The sequence below is a fragment of the Lepidochelys kempii genome, chromosome 1 (genome assembly GCF_965140285.1).
Source record: "Lepidochelys kempii isolate rLepKem1 chromosome 1, rLepKem1.hap1, whole genome shotgun sequence".
Classification (NCBI taxonomy): Eukaryota; Metazoa; Chordata; order Testudines; family Cheloniidae; genus Lepidochelys; species Lepidochelys kempii.
This window is the reverse complement of record NC_136380.1, coordinates 352,393,763-352,413,600: the sequence shown is the minus strand read 5'-3', so window position 1 is coordinate 352,413,600 and position 19,838 is coordinate 352,393,763. Positions and strand designations below refer to the sequence as shown.

Below are 19,838 nucleotides of genomic sequence, written 5' to 3'. Positions count from 1 at the left end.
ACACCGGCCTGAACGGTCTCAGCACCGTTCCCCTTTAAGGACTCTCTGGGTCACTTCCTACCCCTTGCTCAGATTCTGCCAGATCTGTGGCATCCTCTGCCTCCCCTCTGCAGCGTGTCTGGGCGTGTCTGGCCTCTGCATCCTGGGTGCAGGCCTCTCCTCTGTTGGAGAGAGTGACAAGCCTCCTTCCCCTCTGGCAGTTCCCCCTGACTGAGCAGCTCTGCAGACTTTTATACCTGACTTCCAGACAGAGCATGCCTGGCAGAGCCTCAGAGGCAGGGCTTCTTCTGCTAGGAGGGAAGGATTAACCCCTGATGTAGCAGTGGGGGGTTGATCCACCCCATCACAGGGCTGCATTAATGCAGGTGTTCAGGACCATTAGCTGCATTGTCCTACGAAGGACTGTGACTCTTGGCAATGTGTGTGAAATAGTGGAAGGCTTTGCAGCAACGGGATTCCCTAACCGCTGTGGGGCGACAGATGGAACACATATCCCAATTTTGGCCCTGGACCATCTTGCGATGGAGTAAATCAATAGAAAGGGGTACTTCTCTATGGTATTGCAGGCACTTGTGGAGCACCATAGGCATTTCACTGGCATCAGCGCAGGGCGTTGCATCTTCAGGAACACTGGCCTGTACAGAAAGCTGCAAGCAGGGACTGTCTTTCCAGACCAGAAGATTCCAGTGGGGGATGTTGAAATGGCCAGTGATCCTGGGAGACCGAGCATACCCCTTATACCCAGCATACCCCTTATTCCCATATATGAAGCCTTACACAGGAAACCTGGACAGCAGCAAGGAGCACTTCAACAATATGCGGAGAGGGTGCAGAATGACCGTAGAATGTGTCTGTGGCAAATTAAAAGCATGCTGGTGCTGCCTTTGTGGCAGTTAGACCTAAATGAGGAAAATATTTCCATGATCATAGCAGCCTTGTGAGCACTCCATAATATTTGTGAGGCTAAGGGTGAAAAGTTTCCCCCAGGGTGGAGCGCGGAGGCGGATCGCCTGGGAGCTGATTTTGAGCAGTCAGATACCAGGGCTATTAGAGGGGCACAACAGGTCGGGGACTATTCGAATCAGGGAGGCTTTGAGGCACCCCATTCACAATGAGGACCAGCAATGTGTCTTTCTATACAGCACTCCGCCAAGCTTTGTTAACTTGCTGCTTTGCATGAAAATTGTGATGATTCCTGAGTGGGATTCCTACTCCACAAATGATCACATTGCCACTGTGTATTAATCCCAGCAGCAGCCACCATGTGTAGCAGACAAATAAGTGTGTGTGCTACGTGTCCCTCGCAGTGCCTGATCCTAGGAGTCTGCTACAGCTCTCAGCTACTAGCTCTTAGTCCTCTAGTGCCGGCTGTGGAGGGTCATAATTAAGGCAACGTTTTAGTCATGGGTATTTTTAGTAAAAGACACAGATGGGTCACGGGCTGTAAACAAATATTCATGGCCTGTGACCTGTCCATGACTTTTCCTAAAAATACTGGTGACTAAAACTGGGGGGCGGGGGCTGCCCAGAGGCCCTGTGGGTGCTGGGGGAGGGTGGCCCTGTGCTGGGGTGGGCAGGTGGGGGGGGGGGGTGACCCGGGACCCCTGCTGGTGATGGAGAGAGGGCGGGCAGCAGCGCATGGCCTGGGACCCTGGTGGTGCTGGGAGTTGGTGGGGCTGGCAGGCTCCCTACCCGGCTCCACGCCTTCCCCCTCCCCAGCAGCAGAGTTTGGGTGTGGGAGGAGCAGGGGATTGGGGCAAGGGATAGGGTGAGGTGGGCTCTTGGCAGTGCTTACCTGGGGGGCTCCCCGGAAGCAGCGACATCCCCCTCACTCAGCTGCTAGGGGGAGGCGTGGCCAGCCCAGCTCTGTGCGCTGCCTCTGCCTGCAAGCACCGCTCCCGTTGGCCGCCTCCCAGACAATGGGAGCTGCGGGGATGGTGCCCTGGGTGGAAGCAGGTGCACAGAGCTGCCTGGCCACATCTCTGAATAGCAGCTGAGCGAGGGGATGTCACCGCTTCTGGGGAGCCCCCCAGGTAAGCGCTGGGGGGGGGGTGGGCATGGTGGCCTGGGACTGCCCCAGCAGTGGCTGGTGCTCCTGGTGCAGGGACTGCCTGAGCTGCCCCCGAGCCAGGCTCACCGGCTGCTGCAAAAGTCCCGGAGGTCCCGGAAAGTCACAGAATCCGTGACCTCCGTCACAAACTCGCAGCCTGAGTCACAATTCCAGCTCTGCGGGGCTCTGATGTTTACAGAACAGACAGACACGTCCCTGCTTTGAGGCACTTAGTGCCTGAGTGGAGATGAGACCAGGAGGAGATGACACAGGGAGGGTGGGCCAGAAAAGAGGAAACTCTGCTTATTGCAGATCTCTGGAGGGAGACCAAATCCTGTCCCTTATCCAAAAGGCCAGGCCCATCCTGCCTCCCTCTGGGGGTTCCCTTCCTCTCCTCCAGTGGGATCTGGGCGGTTCAGGACACAGTCAGAGGGGGCAGGATGGACTCGTCTACATGGGGGCCAGGAATGGGACAGAGGAGACACACAGAACTGCATGCTCAGGAGAGTTTATTATTGTAGTGGGATGCAGACATTGAGGGGAAGGGAGGGAAGGGGCAGGAGTGTAACTCGAACAGAGACACTTGGGGGAAGAGAGTTTGCAGCTGGGGAAGTGAGATCTGGTCTCTCAGGGAGGGAGGGGACTGGTCCTTGAAGTAGCAAAAGCATCCGAATGTCTGGGACGTTGCCTGATCATGCCCAAGGAGCCCAGGTCTTTTGCATCCCAGGTGCTGAGCTCCCCCTTCAGGCGCAGGCGAGCGACTCCCCTCGCTAGAGTCCATACTTGCAAATGTAGGTGTTTTGCTTGTTACAGGTAATATCGTTCCATTTCTTAAAATCTAGAAGGCAAAACAGAAAACACTGGGGCAGGGGAAGGGCAAGTGGGGCCATTCCTGCCCTTACAGTGACCCCCCCCCCTCATTGCATCCTGCTGAGAGAAGACCCCACAGCTCCTGTGCAGGAGGCTGTGAGGATGAGGAGGCTGAAGGTGAAGGCCCATGTGCCTCAGACAGGGACAGGTTCCATCGCTCTCTGAGGGACGCTGAGTCAGCGTGACAGTGGAAGACCCTCTTCTATTGTGTTGGAATGTGTCTGATGAGAGCACAACGGGGCCTCTTGGTGCTAGGTGCTGTGTCCATACACACACTGACAGACAATCCCTGCCCAGAGAGCGCACAGTCTAAATAGACAAGAGGTGGGAAGGGAAACTGAGGCCCAGAGTGGAGAAGTGACTTGCCCGAGGTCACCCAGAAGCTCAGTGGAAGGGCTGGGAATAGAAGCCAGGTCTCTGGAGTCAGAGTCCCGTACCTGTCCACTAGACCACGCTGCCTCTCGATCTGCGACTGCTGTTACCACCCACCCCCCCCAACACCCCTCAAAAGGCCAGAAAGGAGAGCGTGAGAGCCCTGGCTAGGTGCCAGCAGGGAGACAAGCTCAGGAAGTGTGACACCAGCTCGCTCTGTGCTGAATGAGCCGGCCCTACCTCCATCTCCTGCACATCTGGGTTTGTGTGTGGCCCGGGGCAGCATCTCTCCCCAAGGGACAGCACAAAGGATTCTGGCTGGTGAATCTTGCCCATATGCTCAGGGTTTAGCTGATGGCCATATTTGGGGTCGGGAAGGAATTTTCCTCCAGGGCAGATTGGAAGAGGCCCTGGAGGTTTTTTGCCTTCCTCTGTAGCATGGGGCACGGGTCACTTGCTGGAGGATTCTCTGCTCCTGGAAGTCTTTAAACCACGATTTGAGGACTTCAATAGCTCAGACATAGGTGAGAGGTTTTTCGCAGGAGTGGGTGGGTGAGATTCTGTGGCCTGCGTTGTGCAGGAGGTCGGACTAGATGATCATAATGGTCCCTTCTGACCTTAGTATCTCTGAATCTATGAATTGCTGTGAACTTCACCCTTTCTCCCGTTTGCAGTGCCACAGAGCCCTGGGCGCGTTATTCAGAAATGGTACCCACACTGGCTTTGCAAATTTTTCACTTTAACGATTTGCTGAGTGTTTGATTGGTCATGCAGGTCACATGGCATTGCTCCCGCTCCATGATTGGATGAATGACTCTTTTTCAGTAGGAGATAATGGAAAAGCAAATCCTGCCCAGTGTGAGGTTGAGGGAAGGAGCATTCGTGCCAACGCTCCTGAACACTCAGACTCAGGAGCATCTGCGGCTGGGCGAGTCACGTGACTAGCATGGCCCATGAACAATGATCGGGGGAGAGCCGTATCCGTCCGTATCCACAAAAACAACCAGGAGTCCGGTGGCACCTTAAAGACTAACAGATTTATTTGGGCAGAAGCTTTCGTGGGTAAAACCCCACTTCTTCAGATGCATGGAGTGAAAGTTACAGATGCAGACATAAATATACTGGCACATGAAGAGAAGGGAGTTACCTCACATGCGGAGAACCAGTGTTGACAGGGCCAATTCGATCAGGGTGGATGTAGTCCACTCCCAACAATAGATGAGGAGGTGTCAATTCCAGGAGAGGCAAAGCTGCTTTTGTAATGAGCCAGACACTCCCAGTCCCTATTCAAGCCCAAATTAATGGTGTTTAATTTGCAAATGAATTTTAGTTCTGCTGTTTCTCTTTGAAGTCTGTTTCCGAAGTTTTTTTGTTCATGTACAGCTACTTTCAAATCTGTTATTGAGTGTCCAGGAAGATTGAAATGTTCTCCTACTGGTTTATGAATGTTATAATTCTTGACATCTGATTTGTGTCCCTTTATTCTTTAACGTAGAGACTGTCCAGTTTGACCAATGTACATGGCAGAGGGGCATTGCTGGCACATGATGGCATAGATCACATTGGTGGATGTGCAGGTGAACGAGCCTCTGATAGTGTGGCTGATGTTATTAGGCCTTGTGATGGTGTCCCCTGAATAGATATGTGGACACAGTTGGCAACGGGCTTTGTTGCAGGGATAGGTTCCTGGGTTAGTGGTTCTGTTGTGTGGTGTGTGGTTGCTGGTGAGTATTTGCTTCAGGTTGGGGGGCTGTCTGTAAGCAAGGACTGGCCTGTCTCCCAAGGTCTGTGAGAGTGAGGGATCGTTTTCCAGGATAGGTTGTAGATCGTTGATGATGCATTGGAGAGGTTTTAGCTGGGGGCTGTATGTGATGGTCAGTGGCGTTCTGTTATTTTCCTTGTGGCGCCTGTCCTGTAGTAGGTGATTTCTGGGTCCTCGCTTACAGACAGCCCCCGAACCTGAAGCAAATACTCACCAGCAACTACACACCACACCACAGAACCACTAACCCAGGAACCTATCCCTGTAGCAAACCTCGTTGCCCACTCTGTCCCCATATCTACTCATGTGACACCATCAGAGGACCCAACCACATCAGCCACACCATCAGGGGCTCATTCACCTGCATGTCTACTAATGTGATCTATGCCATCCTCTGCCAGCAATGCCCCTCTGCCATGTACGTTGGCCAAACCGGACAGTCCCTACGTAAAGAATAAATGGACACAAATTGGACATCAGGAACGGTAACACACACAAGCCAGTGGGAGAACACTTCAATCTTCCTGGACACTCAGTAACAGATTTGAAAGTAGCTGTACTTGGACAAAAAAACTTCAGAAACAGACTTCAAAGAGAAACAGCAGAACTAAAATTCATTTGCAAATTTAACACCATTAGTTTGGGCTTGAATAGGGCCTGGGAGTGGCTGGCTTATGACAGAAGCAGCTTTGCCTCTCCTGGAATTGACACCTCCTCATCTATTGTTGGGAGTGGACTACATCCACCCTGATCGAATTGGCCCTGTCAACACTGGTTCTCCACTTATGAGGTAACTCCCTTCTCTTCATGTGCCAGTATATTTATGTCTGCATCTGTAATTTTCACTCCATGCATCTGAAGAAGTGGGGTTTTACCCACGAAAGCTTCTGCCCAAATAAATCTGTTAGTCTTTAAGGTGCCACCGAACTCCTGGTTGTTTTCATGAACAATGAGTCACTCATGAATTAGGGAGTGAGCTTTCCCTGTTCACCCAGCTCTCTGTCCTATTGCCAGCGAATGGGATGAGACCCTCAGCCCCTCTCCGCCCCCCAGGCCACTCCAGCAACACGGATAGCTGGAAGCTGGCTTAAACGGCCAGCTGGGGATTCCTTGTGCGTAGGGAAACCCAGCAGAGACAGCTGCCCTGCCCAGTCCTGGCCCCCGCAGCATAAGGGACAGGCAGGGTGTGGCGGAAGCCACTGAGCTCTGGCAATCCAGGTTGTTACTGCCACAGTCAGAGCAGCCCTGAGGTTGCTCTAAATTGCCCTGGGGCCCAAAGAGCCCCCTGGTTGCCTCCGGAATCAGGGTGGCAAAAGCCACCAAGGCACCAACTGAAGAACCCATGCCCCACCTATGTGGCCCCTAGTGGGCAATTCCTCTGCTCTGGTCTTTCCCTTTAACTGAGCATCTGGGGCCAAATGTACAGCCTGGCCTGCCTCGGACTGGAGCTGAGCCGAGCCTCAACCTGGGACGCGTGGGGGAGGAGTTCCCAGGTGAGATGAGGGGATTATCTCTGGAGCGCAGCAGTGTGAGCAGAGAGAGAGAGGCAGGGTGCCTGGACAGGAGGCCATCTCTGCCAGGTCCTGTCTTGGCTCCTTTGTGGGTGAATGTGTGTTTGAGCTGTCTGCTTACCCCTGTAGTTCAGCAGCTCGATACAGTACTCAGCGTTATGCACATTGTTTGGTTCCCCAGGGTTCCAAGCACTGTAATGATACAGCGACCCATCTGTCCACTTCCAGCAATTGTTCTGCAGAGACAGGGAAGAAAGGTTGTTGGGTCCCGGGGAGAAGAGACCTTGGTGATAAGGCACCATAGAAACACCTGAACCCAACAAAGATGTGCCCTACTCAGGCAGTGGGAGGGAGTCGGGGAAGGTCCGTGGGGCAGTGGGTGGGGAGAGGCCAGCTCAGGGGAAGAGGCCCTGGAGACCCTGATCCAATAGTAACACTTAGCACATAAACTTTACCTTCTGCCTTCCAAGCTCTTTGCCTGAATTAACAAAACTCCTCGTAATGGAACAGAGTCGCTCTAGAGTATGTTCTAGTCCCTAAACCCCATGGGCACAGCCTGCCGTCGGGCACTGGTGGTTTTAAGCTGGGTGATCTCATCTTGTTTAAGCAAAAGAAAAGTGCACCTGAGATGGAGATGCTGGTTGGGTCAGGGAATGGGATACAGGGCCTTTTCTCCTGTAGTGGGCTGAGCACCAGTCTGGCCCCAAGTTATCAGGACTGGCTAGCTCAGTAGAATCAGAGAAGGGGACATGGGGCCTTTCACCTCTAGGGGTGCTGGCTCTGGCTTTGGGAGTCAGAGTACTAGATCCAATCTCTTTCCAGGCCAGGGGGAGCTAGATGGATGAGGAGACTAGAAAATGGGATACAGAGCCTCACACGTTTCCGGCTCTGGGTTCAATCCAGCCTCAGGTCTGAGGAATCATTACCTGTTTGATCATGGATAAATTCATGGAGGTTAAGTCCATTAATAGCTATTAGCCAGGATGGGTAAGGAATGGTGTCCCTAGCCTCTGTTTGTCCGAGGGTGGAGAGGAATGGCAGGAGAGAGATCACTTGATCATCACCTGTTAGGTTCACTCCCTCTGAGGCACCTGGCATTGGCCACTGTCAGTAGACAGGATACTGGGCTGGATGGACCTTTGGTCTGACCCTGTGTCATAAATATAAAGGGAAGGATAACCACCTTTCTGTATACAGTGCAATAAAATCCCTCCTGGCCAGAGGCAAAACCCTTTCACCTGTAAAGGGTTAAGAAGCTAAGAGAACCTCGCTGGCACCTGACCCAAAATGGCCAATGAGGGGACAAGATACTTTCAAATCTGGAGGGGAGGGGGACAAAGGGTTCGTCTTCCTGTGTGATGCTTTTGCCGGGAACAGATCAGGAATGCAGCCTTACAACTCCTGTTAAGTTAGTAAGTAATCTAGCTGGAACATGCATTAGATTTCCTTTTGTTTAATGGCTGGTAAAATAAGCTGTGCTGGATGAAGTGTATATTCCTGTTTTTTGTGTCTTTTTGTAACTTAAGGTTTTGCCTAGAGGGATTCTCTATGTTTTGAATCTGATTACCCTGTAAGGTATTTCCCATCCTGATTTTACAGAGGTGATTCTTTTACCTTTTCTTTAATTAAAATTCTTCTTTCAAGAACCTGATTGATTTTTCATTGTTCTTAAGGTCCAAGGGTCTGGGTCCGTGTTCACCTGTACCAGTTGGTGAGGATTATTATCAAGCCTTCCCCAGGAAAGGGGGCATAGGGCTTGGGGGGATATTTGGGGGAAGACGTCTCCAAGTGGGCTCTTTCCCTGTTCTTTGTTTAAAACGCTCGGCGGTGGCAGCATAGGGTTCAAGGACAAGGCAAAGTTTGTACCTTGGGGAAGTTTTTAACCTAAGCTAGTAAGAATAAGCTTAGGGGGTCTTTCATGCAGGTCCCCACATCTGTACCCTAGAGTTCAGAGTGGGGAAGGAACCTTGACACACTGTATGGCCGTTCTTAATGGGATCCATAGCCTGTGTCTGTGTGTGCTGTTCAGGGGGCCTCCTGACCCCAGCGCCCCCATGAAAAGTTTGGATGGAAAGGAAACTGATGGAGACAAAGCTTCAGATGGAGCTTGACAAGTTTACAAAGGGGATGATATAACAGGGTTGCCTGCCATAGCGGGGGCTGGACTCGGTGAGCCTGCAGGTTCTTTTCAGTCCTATGTTCATGTAAGCAAGGCTTGAATGAGCTCTGCCCTGACAACTAGTGAAGAGCTGGGCTTCAGGACCGGACCGTAATTAAATGAACAAACCCAGTCTGGCTAGGTATGAGCAGACAGAGCTGGGCTGGCAAAGTGATCAACTCTGGCTGGTGTTGGGTTACAAATCGCTTTAGTACTGAACGTAGGCTAATGAAATGTTGTTATCCTTACTGTATCAGGAAAGGGCAGCAGAACGGTGCTTAGCCTGCCCTGACTGAGGAGGTCACCCTCAGCTGAACTGAACTCGCTAACCAGGCGGCTCAGATGCCAGACCCTGTGAAGGGTGAGAGGGGGCGGGGATAGGTGTCTTCCCTGGAGGTAGGGGCTCTGCCTAAGAGTCTTAGGCATGGTTTAAAATGCCCCTCCTACTGTTCAAAGACAGAGCTAATTAAGGCTCCATTAGGGGTCTTTTTTTTTTGTTAAGCGATCACTACAGCTGAAAACGTCTGCTGTGGGACAGCGTTTCTGCCAAGCCTGCTTCAGCAATGAGGTTCTCCACGGAGAGCCGAAAGTGACTGAGCGCCGGGTGGAACCTCAGCAGACCAAGCTGCAGAGATCACAGAAGAGAGGCAGGTGGCAAGAGAAAGTGGCGGTGTGCGTCAGTGACAAGCGGCACAGGAAACAGCGGGTGGGCCTCAGCAAACAGTGGAGCAGAGAGGTGGCCGCAGGGCAGATGATGCTAGAGCAAGGGCCCGGATGGTGGAGTGAACAAGATGCCTTCTCCTCCCTATCCCACGAGGCTGTGAGGTGAACACGCAGGTGCACCTCTGAACTTGGGGTGTTCACTGACTAAGGATAACAAATGTGAGTGGGGTGCGGTAGACAGAGAAGGGAGGGGTACTGTGACACTGCACCCCATATTCTTCATAGTGATAGGATTATAGCATAATTGTGATGGATTTTATGCAAGATAAGTCATGTGAGGTGTGACTGGAAAAGTTATGATTTGCTGAATATGATTATCCTCTTTGTATACATATATAGTTTTTCTATCTGAAGTTATAAATACTGACAATGTATCTGTACTTCAAATGTAGTTACACCTGGGTATCGTCCACTAGACAGCATGCTTTCAGTCTAAATAGCTGGTTGTAAAGGGCTTATTCAGGGTTATGGGCCATTAGAAAGAACAATAGGCCTTAAGAGAAGCTTATCCCCCACCTGATGAGCCTTCCTGAGAATGCTAGAGACAGCCTGTGAGTGATGGCTGCTATGACTCTACAAGGACATGTGACCAGGCCACATGATGCTGGACTCCATCTTGGGATATCAGTATTTTTCCACAATCCGCTCTGGGAACCAAGCTTTGAAACAAAGGGTTCCCACCCTATGCTAAAGGCAGAGAGTGACATCATCTGTGGTTCTTCACTCCCCACACAAGGAGACTCCTGGAAACATCTGAGGAAAAAAGACTGAACTGGGGGAAGTGCTGGACCCAGGCTAACGGGATTTCTAGCCTCTGTATGAAACACCTAGGAATTCCAAGCTGTAAAGCAAGCATAGTTTGTGCCTTGAGACTCTAAAGTCTGCCTGTGCCATGAGTAAGGGTGAGAATCTGCTAATTCATATCCAATCTATTTAGTATATTAAGCTTAGTTTGCTTTATTTGCTAGGTAATTTGCTTTGATCTGTTTGCTATCACTTATAATCACGTAAAATCTATCTTTTGTAGTTAATAAACTTGTTTTTGTTTCACTCTAAACCAGTGAGCTTTGACTGCAGTGCTTGGGGGAAGCCTCTGCTTGGTTACCACAAGTGTGCGTTTTCCTCTTCACATTGAGGGAGCGTCGGACCGGGTAATAAACCTTTACACTGGCCAGATTTGACCAGGGCAGGACGGTGCTGCTCTGGGGTCCTAGGCTGGGAAGCTGGTTGTCAGAGAGCCTGTGTGTAACTGCAGCAGGGTGTGTCCCTACCTGTGTGAATGCTGGTGAAAGTGCAGACTGGAGGGCTTTGCAGCTTGTCACAGCAGTACAGTGTGAGAAGAAGCCCAGGCTAGTGAGTCAGGGTGCTCAGTGGTACCCCAATTCCAGGTGGCATCCTAGAGGGGAACCCATCACAGGTAAATGAAAGGGTTTTGGACTCAACCCTGAAACAGAAGGGCGCTACCCAGCACACTATGGGGTGGGGGGTTTGTTCATGGTTTTATGTTTAGGAATCCTGCTTGTGGCGTTTTCCCAAATTAATGCTGGGTTCCTTCCCTCCTTCTATTAAAAAATTATTTTCTACACCCACACTTGGTGGGTATGAGAGGAGAAGTATGGCCTCTTAGAGGTGCCCAGGGGTGGTGTGTAATTGTCCCAGGTTACCAGGTGGGGGCTCGAGCCAGTTCTGTGTTATATTGTTAAGAGGAACCCCTACATATTGAACCCAGGCCTGGTTGCTGTCAACTCCACCTGGCAGAAGCGTTACACTTGCAACTGCTACGTCCCCATCTGGGGCCTCCTTCCCAGCCTGTGACTGCTCCCCCTTCATCTCCCTGCCCTAACGAGCTGGGGGCTCTCCTAAGGGGAAGCAGGTGATGACACGATCCCCAAGCTGAGGGAGCAACCAGCAGTGTCAGGGGCAATCCAGAGGTCACTGGGGAGCAGAGACTCAAGTTTTGGGCAGGAAAAAGTCGCTAAAAAACTTGGTGAGGGTGGAGTGGAGATGGGATGTGGGGGGAGGGCACTGCACATTGCATGAAGTGGGAGAGGGGAAGGGAAATCGGGCAGTAGCTGGAGAGGTAGGTTCAGGTCAAAGGTTCATTTGATGACCAGGGAGACCAGGGCCTGGTTGTATTTAGAAGGGAAAAGCCAAAGGGGAGTTAGACCTCAACGTAGGATGGAGATGGAAAGGGTGCAGGAGGGCAGGGGTTAAAGGTGGAGTGCAGTGGGAGATGCTGGTGCCCATGACAGGGAGAAGGGGAGAAGGAATGGGGGAGGGAGATCCTGGCAGCTCCTATGAAGGGTCCATGGAGCATGGTCTCTGCAGAGTGCCTGGGAAACCTCCAATAGGAGAAGCAGCTGCCAGAGGCCAAAGCCGGCTCTGGGCACTCACATGCTGGGGGTTGTGGAGTCCGATCCACACAGAATCCTTGGAGCGTGTCTTCTTGATGTATCTGGCCACCACGTTCCCTTCTGCCTCATTGAGAATGGAGGCGAGGTGGGCCCCCTTGCGTTGATGCTGACACTCCACCTGTGGCAGGGACATCGGTGAGGCCTGTTACCCCCCTGCAGGGGGCGCTGTTTGGCACTGGTGTGGGGTCCTGCCCCACAAGGCTGCAGCAGGAGCAGGGACGGCTGTGAGGAGAGAGCCCCCTCTCGGTGCCTGTTCCCGAGCCCCAGGGCCTGGCACCAGCCACGTCACCTCTGCAGCCTCCCCACCCCACCGCTGCAGAGAGACACCCCCGGACAGGGACAGCTGGAACAGCTGCACAGTGGGGGTGCTGAGAGCCACCGAACCAAGCCGCGAACCCTGGGTGTGATGGAAACCACTTCAAGCCGGGGGTGCGGCTGCACCGCCCGTAGCCCTAGTTCCAGCACCTGGGCCCAGGGACCAGTGGTGACGTCACCAACCCCTCCAGCCCCCCCCCCCCAACTAACCCACACGTCCCCAGGGCCCCTGAGAGGAGCCTGGTACCTCAGCCTCTGCCCAGGTCGTTTTTCCGGGGAAGAACCCGTAGCAATGGTGATGGTAGTACAGCCAGCCACTGGGACAGGACCTGGCCTCGGCTCCTGATCCGAGAGAGGAGGCGGGATGGGGAGAGAGGAAATGGCGGGGAGAGGCTGTTTCGGAGAAGAGAATGGGATCGGAGCTGTCAGTTGCCATCATTCCAGCTCCTGCAGATCTCAACAATCCTCGGAACGTTTGCCTTCTCTCAAAATGGCCACTGTCTCCTGCTACTTTCCATGGAGCTGAAGCCACTCAGTGAAACCGGCTGCCCCCCCCTTGCCCCCTCTGTCTGTGGCAGTGAGGCTGTCCTAGTGAACATTACCACTGTCTCCCTTCCCGGGGGGACAGGAGCTGGGCTGCCCTCAAGGAAGATGGTCGCCTCCTATCTTCTGTGCAGGGGCACTGGGGAACCTGATGGGGCGGGGTAGCAAGGGGGTTGAGTCAAAGTATACAGGGGGTTATGGGGTGAGGTGGGCAGCACTGGGTGTCATGGGGACACTGGTGGGACTGGGAGCAGAGGGGAGGTTGGGGGCATTGTAGTATATTAGAGGATGAAGGGACGCCACACACTGATTTGCCAACCTACTGAGGAGGGCTTTAAACTGGGCTGAAAAGGGGCAGTGACAAAATCCCACAGGTGACCTTAACAGAAGATTAAATGTTGGGGGAGGGGAAATGGAAAATTACAATGGGGTCATAGGAGCAACAAGAGGGATAACAGGGTGGGAATCTGCTCTGCATCTCAGGTGTCTATACACAAACGCAAGGAGTATGGGGAATAAACAGAAGAACAGGAAGTATGAGTATATAAGCTAAATCATGACTTAGCTGGCCTCACAGGGACTTGGTGGGATAGATCTCATGACTGGAATACTGGCATAGAGAGGTATGGCTTGTTCAAGAAAGACAGTCAGAGAAAAAAGGGAGGAGATTATGTATTAGACATCAAGAATGTATATACTTGTTCTGAGGTCCAGAAGGTGAGAGACAGACCAACTGAAAGTCTCCGGGTAAAGATAAAAGGGGGAAAAAAGAGGGGTGATGTCATGGTAGGGATCTACTCTAGATCACCAAATCAGGGGGAGAAGGAGGTGGATGGGGTATTTCTAGAACAAATAACAGAAATATCCAAAAGACAAGACCCCTGGTACTAATGGGGGGACTTCAGCTTCCTAGATATCTGTTGGAAAAGCAATATGGCAAAACATAAAATTTTAAAAAACATTCTTAGAATGTATTGGAGATAACATCTATTTCCCAAAGCGCAGAAAGTAAAAAGAAGAAAAGCCATGTTAGACTTAATTCTGACTAACGGGGAGGAATTGGTTGAGAATCTGAAGTGAAGATAATTGGGTGAAAGTGACCATGAAATGAAAGATTTCATGATTCTAAGGAAGAGTAGAAATTACAGCAGCACAATAATCACAATGGACTTCACAATGGATGACTCCAAGCTGGGAGGGGTTGCTAGCACTTCGGAGGACAGGATTAGAATTAAAAATGACCTTGACAAGTTGGAGAATTGGTCTGAAATCAACAAGATGAAATTCAATAAAGACAAGGGCGAAGTTCTTCCCTTCGGAAGGAAGAATCAAATGCACAAGCACAGAATGGGGACTAACTGGCTAGGCGATAGCGCTGCTGAGAAGGATCTCGAGGTTCGAGTGGGTCACAAACTGAGTATGAGTCAACAGTGTGATGCAGTTGAGAAGGCGGCTGATATCACCCTGGGGTGCTGTGACGGGGTATACAAACCCCACCGTGCGCAAACAGAGGTTAGGGAACTTGCGGCTCCACCACACCTGTAGGAAATGCTCCAACTGGAGGAGGAGTTAAAGGGAAGGGGAGCAGCTCAGTTGGTGGTAGCCCAGGGAAGAGAGCAGACCTGTGACCTGCCGCTCCAGCAGAGGGGAGCTGAGCTAAGGGAAAGGCAGAATCTCTCCCCTCGACAACTGTCCATATCCTCACTGAGGGAAGGGAGGACCTATTACAGAAGCAGCCTGGGAGCGGAGTATTCCCCTCTCCCATGGACTCTGAGTTTTGCTAATTCCCCTGCACTTGGCTTGGACGGCCCTAGAAGGGGAAGGCCCTAGGGCTGATCGGGCCCAGGAGGGGGCCATATTGCAGGAGGAGGCAGATGCCAACGTGAGAGAGGAAGAGAGCTACCGCCTGCACGCAGCCACCAGAAGGTGCTCGGTGGTGAACGGACACTGTTCACACCATCCAAACCCAGACAGTGTCCTGGGGACAATCACGGGGAGGGGGTGGTAGGAATTGGCCCAGGGAGGGCAGCCTTAAGCTGCCCTGGTTGTCAGATAACTGAGAGCCCCCAAAGGGCCCTGGGTTGGAGCCCGGTGTAGTGGGAGGGCCTGGGCCCCCCTGCCAACAAACCCCCTGCACGTCACGTGCCTAAGCCCTGACCACTAGGGAACGTTCCCCTACCGACTAACCCCCGAGCGAGGACTGTCACAGGTGTGTTAACAGGAGTGTTGTGTGTAAGACGCAGGAGGTCATTGTCCTGCTTGGCTCGGCACTGGCGAGGTCTCAGCCGGAGTTCTGTGTCCAGGTCTGGGCACCGCACTTTCAGAAAGACGTGGATAAGATGGAGAGAGTCCAGAGGAGAGCAACAGAAATGATGAAAGGTTGAGAGAATCTGAGCTATGGGGAAAGGTCAAACAAACTGGGCATGTTTAGCCTTGAGAAAAGAGACTAAGGGCGACCTGAGAACAGTCTTCATGTATGTTCAGGGGTGTCATAAAGAGGACGGTGATCAATTGCCTCCATGTCCAGTGAAGGCAGGACAAGCAGCAGTGGACTTAATCTGCAGCAAGGGAGAGTTAGGTCAGATATTAGGAGAAACTCTCTAACTCGCAGGGCAGGGAAGCTCTGGAACAGGCTCCCAAGGGAGGTTGTGGATTCCTTGTCACTGAAGGTTTTTAAGACCAGGTTGGACAGACACCTGTCAGGGATGATGTAGATTTGCTTGGTCCTGCCTCAGTATGGGGGGTGGGCCTGGACTAGGTGACCTCTGGAGGCCCCTTCCAGCCCCACATTTCTATGATTCTCTGATAGCTGAGGACCCATAGAGGGAAGGGAAGGCAGAGAGCTACTAACAGATGGGTGTGGGAGGGATTAGCAGTATGTGGAGTAACTGCAGAGATTTGTGGGGCTATGTAAGGAAGGGGTTCAGGGGGAGAGAAATAGTCTGTGATCCCCAGATTTTTCTTTGGAGGGGAGAAAGAGGGAAGGTTTTGGGTTATCAAAAGCAGAGGGATCAAGTTGACGAAGAGGCACCATTCTGAGCCCAGTGAAAAGAGAAGTGACTCATTTGGGACATTTTCCCCACATTCTGTTCCCTGGGTAGGACGCGACCCCCCACCCGGTGAGGAAAGTCATTCCCTAGGCAGCAGCAGGAGATGGGGGCAGGTTTAGCTCCCAGCCTGTCTCTCACACTCAGCCCCAGGAGGTCTCAGGGATTCCCTCTGCACTCAAGCCAGGGGCAGCAGGAAGCAGCCTCTCTCCTCAGGCAGGTGCTGAGCTGCTGGGTGGGGTCTGGATTAATGGGCTTGGTGGGGAAGGGGCTCTGGGGACACAGCTGTGGTGGCTTCTCCAACATGGTGGGGCTGGGGCCCCCTGAGTGAAATGAATTCACTTCCTATTGAGGGCAAACAGCACCTGGGGGCTCCAGCACTGGGGGCCGGGCAGGGACTCACCTTCCAGCAAGGGGCTAAAGATCAGGCAGCCGAGGAGACAGAGGCTGAAGTAGGCGACTGGCCGCATCTTCTCGCTTCCCCTGGGGGGAAAACACACCAGGGAGATGGGCCACAAGAACCTGAGACAGTCCCTGTGACCAGGAGAAAGCGTTTGTCAGGGCTGAGATAACAGATAAAATGAAAGCTATTTCCTCCCCCCCCGCCCCCAGCCCCCTCACCCCATCTGTCAGGACTGAGATCAATGTGGCTGCAGGGAGCCCTCGTGCCCTGGCCCTGACTGAAAAGTTCCGGGCAGATCCCCAGGGAGTGTAAATCAGCTGGAGTCCCCCTGAAGTCGGTGGGCGGGATCCCTAGTGGGTACGGTCTGGTGTAGGGTGATTGAATCATAGAATCATAGAATATCAGGGTTGGAAGGGACCTCAGGAGGTCATCTAGTCCAACCCCCTGCTCAAAAGCAGAACCAATCCCCAATTAAATCATCCCAGCCAGGGCTTTGTCAAGCCTGACCTTAAAAACTTCTAAGGAAGGAGATTCCACCACCTCCCTAGGCACCGCATTCCAGTGTTTCACCACCCTCCTAGTGAAAAAGTTTTTCCAAAGATCCAACCTAAACCTCCCCCACTGCAACTTGAGACCATTACTCCTTGTCCTGTCCACTGGGGTCAGACCCCCAGCGGGTGGGCGTTGCTCAGATTTGTTAGAATCACCGGGGCTAGAACCGCACCGAGTGTAAACTAGCCGCAGCTCCATGGGAGTCACACTAGCTCGGGATCAAGCCCTCATCAGTGCAGGGTAAAATGGCAACTTCTAATTCCTGGATTCCTGGCCCTCAAGCCCAAGGAAGCACTTGGCCCATCACGCACCCTGTGCTTGGCTCATCAATGCCCTGCATTGGGTGTTGTCATTTACACCTGTGCAAAGAGACTCTGGAATGCACCATCCTCCCTGGGTGATGATTTACACGTACCGGGCGCTGGTGTAAATGGTGACGTGTGGTGCCAGGGACAATCAGGCCCGTGAGAATTGGGTTATAACTTGAGGCCGCTGCCGGCGTCCAAGGTATTGGCCCTGTTCTGGGCTGCCCACGCTCCCTCGTGTCTGTCTCTCTGCTGCATTTCAAGGGAGCCCATTACCAGGGTATGTAGGTGCTGACCATGGCCAAATGAAAGCCGCGTAAGACTTGCACCCGAAGTGATTCTGTTCTCACATTTCTGTTGCTTGGCTGCTTGTATCTGGGGCGACTGAGACTGTTTATAGGCCGGGCATAGCACCGACCCTTTGAAGCATGACACCTGGCAACTTCACTCATCTCATTTCCAAGCACCAGCTGACTCCTAATGTGAATTTTATGCATAGATTGCAAGGCCAGGAAGGACCATTGTGATCACCTGGGCTGACCCCCCTGTAAAACACAGGCCAGAGACCTGCCCCACAATAATGCCTAGAGCAGAGCTTTTAGAAAAACTTCCAATGTTGATTTTTAAATTGCCCATGATGGAGAATCCACCACGACCCTGAGGAAGTTGTTCCAGTTACTCTCACTGGTAACAATTTCTGCCTCCTTTCCAGTCTGAATTTGTCTAACTTCAGCTCCCAGCCATTGGATCATGTTCCACCTTTGTCTGCAAGACTGGTGAGCCCGTTGCTAAATATCTGTTCCCCATGTAGGTATTTATAGACTGGAATTAAGTCCCCCCTTAACCTTCTTTTTGTTCAGCTAAACAGATAAGGCAGGTTCTCTAATCCTTTAATCCTTCCCTTGGCTCTTCTCTGACCCCTCTCCAAATTATCAACATCCTTCTTGAACCATGGACACCAGAACTGGGCACAGGATCCCACCAGCAGTCGCACCAGTGCCAAAAACAGACGTAGAATAACCTCTTTGCTCCCACTTCCGATTCCCCTGGTTTTGTATCCCAGGTTTGCATTAGTCCTTTCGGCCACAGCATTGCAATGGGAGCTCATGTTCAGCTGGTTATCCAGCCCCACCCCCAAATCTTTTACAGAGTTCCTGGTTCCCAAGACAGAGGCCCCCATCCTGTAAGTCTGGCCTGTGTTGTGTGTTCCTAGATGTCGGCATTTAGGGCCTCTGTGTTACCGCACGGCCGCAGCAAGGGTGAGCTTAGCTGGAGATTAGACTGTTTGTCAGCTCCCTGCCATGCAGGCCTCCTCAGCTGTGGGGGCTTCTCCCACCCTTCCTGCCCTCCCTGATCTGCTATGGGGGTTTCCCGCACCCTCCCTGCTCCATCGGAGTGGGGGCTGGGAGGGCTTATGAAACATCCCTGGGGTGGGGGAGGGCCAAAGGGGGATGAGGGCCAGGTGCCACCCTGCAGGGGGTGATGTGCCAGGACTCACAAAGGGGGAGACACCCGGTTCAGTGCCAGCCGGGGAGCATGGGGCCCTTGGCACCGCTCTCTGGGACAGGATGCTCAGCTCCGGTCCATGTCGGGTGTGGGGCAGGGCTGTGGGGGGTGGAGAGCCGGGTGGACCCTGTCCCAGGGCCCAGGCAGCTCACACAGGGCAAGTCTGGCCGCCAGACCTCATCCCAGCGATTGGCTGCCACCGAGTGCCCAGCACCCAGCGTGGAGGGGAGAAGGAAGGAGGGGGCAGGGACTCACCTGTCTGTCTGTCTGTCGGTCGGTCTAGGCAGCTGGTCCAGAGCACTGGGGTACTGTGCCAGGTGCTGGGTCCTCGGGGAGTTTATAGCCCGGCGGGGGGAGGGTGAATTTGGAAATGGGACCAGATGTGACAGTTCAAACCGAGTGAAGACACAGATAAGAGATGGCAATCTGCCCCCTGCTTCTGCTCAGCTTCCTGCTGCCCCCTGCGGTGCCCTGGAGTGGCTTGTGGGGCCAGCGTTATCTCTGCTGAGTCACTGCCTGGCGCTGGGGAGGGGGCCCTGGGGCAGGGGCTGAGGCAGACGGACGGCCCAGAGGGGCACATGGGGCAGGATTCCTGCAGAGAGAGCATGGGGTGGGGGACACAGCAATGGTTTAACTTCCTGTAACTTCCTGCCTGAGTGACCCACCGCCCCCCCCCCGTTCCCAAGCACCCAGAGGTGAGCACCCAGCAACCACCCACACCTGTCCCTGAGCACCCAGCGGTGAGCAATCCACCCCCGCACAGCTGTCTCACAGCCCCCGCATCCACCCACTCGTGTCCCTGAGCACCCCTCACAAGGCACCTGCCACCACCATATACACCTGCCCTGAGCCCTCAAGCCCTGAGTGACTCCTGTGACAGGAATCAGACTCACCCCAAGTGCTGTAAATCATAGAATCATAGAATATCAGGGTTGGAAGGGACCCCAGAAGGTCATCTAGTCCAACCCCCTGCTCAAAGCAGGACCAATTCCCAGTTAAATCATCCCAGCCAGGGCTTTGTCAAGCCTGACCTTAAAAACCTCTAAGGAAGGAGATTCTACCACCTCCCTAGGTAACGCATTCCAGTGTTTCACCACCCTCTTAGTGAAAAAGTTTTTCCTAATATCCAATCTAAACCTCCCCCACTGCAACTTGAGACCATTACTCCTCGTTCTGTCATCTGCTACCATTGAGAACAGTCTAGAGCCATCCTCTTTGGAACCCCCTTTCAGGTAGTTGAAAGCAGCTATCAAATCCCCCCTCATTCTTCTCTTCTGCAGGCTAAACAATCCCAGCTCCCTCAGCCT

At 52.9% G+C, this 19,838-nt stretch overlaps 1 protein-coding gene across 3 annotated transcripts; it reads right to left on the bottom strand.

Annotated features, from left to right (window-relative positions):
* Positions 1–2,573: 2,573 nt before the first annotated feature.
* LOC140907130 (C-type lectin) lies at positions 2,574–19,041 on the bottom strand. Of its 3 annotated transcripts, none has more exons than XM_073332385.2 (6): positions 18,787–19,041; positions 16,169–16,299; positions 12,423–12,568; positions 11,841–11,978; positions 6,687–6,801; positions 2,574–2,888 (listed from the first exon to the last, which is right to left on the bottom strand). In XM_073332385.2, exons 2-6 carry the CDS (start codon positions 16,233–16,235, stop codon positions 2,821–2,823), a joined length of 534 nt encoding a protein of 177 aa, XP_073188486.1. In that variant the 5' UTR covers positions 16,236–16,299; positions 18,787–19,041; the 3' UTR covers positions 2,574–2,820. The 3 variants fall into 3 exon arrangements, with proteins under 3 accessions (XP_073188486.1, XP_073188495.1, XP_073188477.1); XM_073332394.2 differs by having other exon boundaries at positions 16,169–16,248; XM_073332376.1 differs by lacking the exon at positions 18,787–19,041 and adding an exon at positions 16,387–16,468 and having other exon boundaries at positions 16,169–16,248.
* Positions 19,042–19,838: the final 797 nt, after the last annotated feature.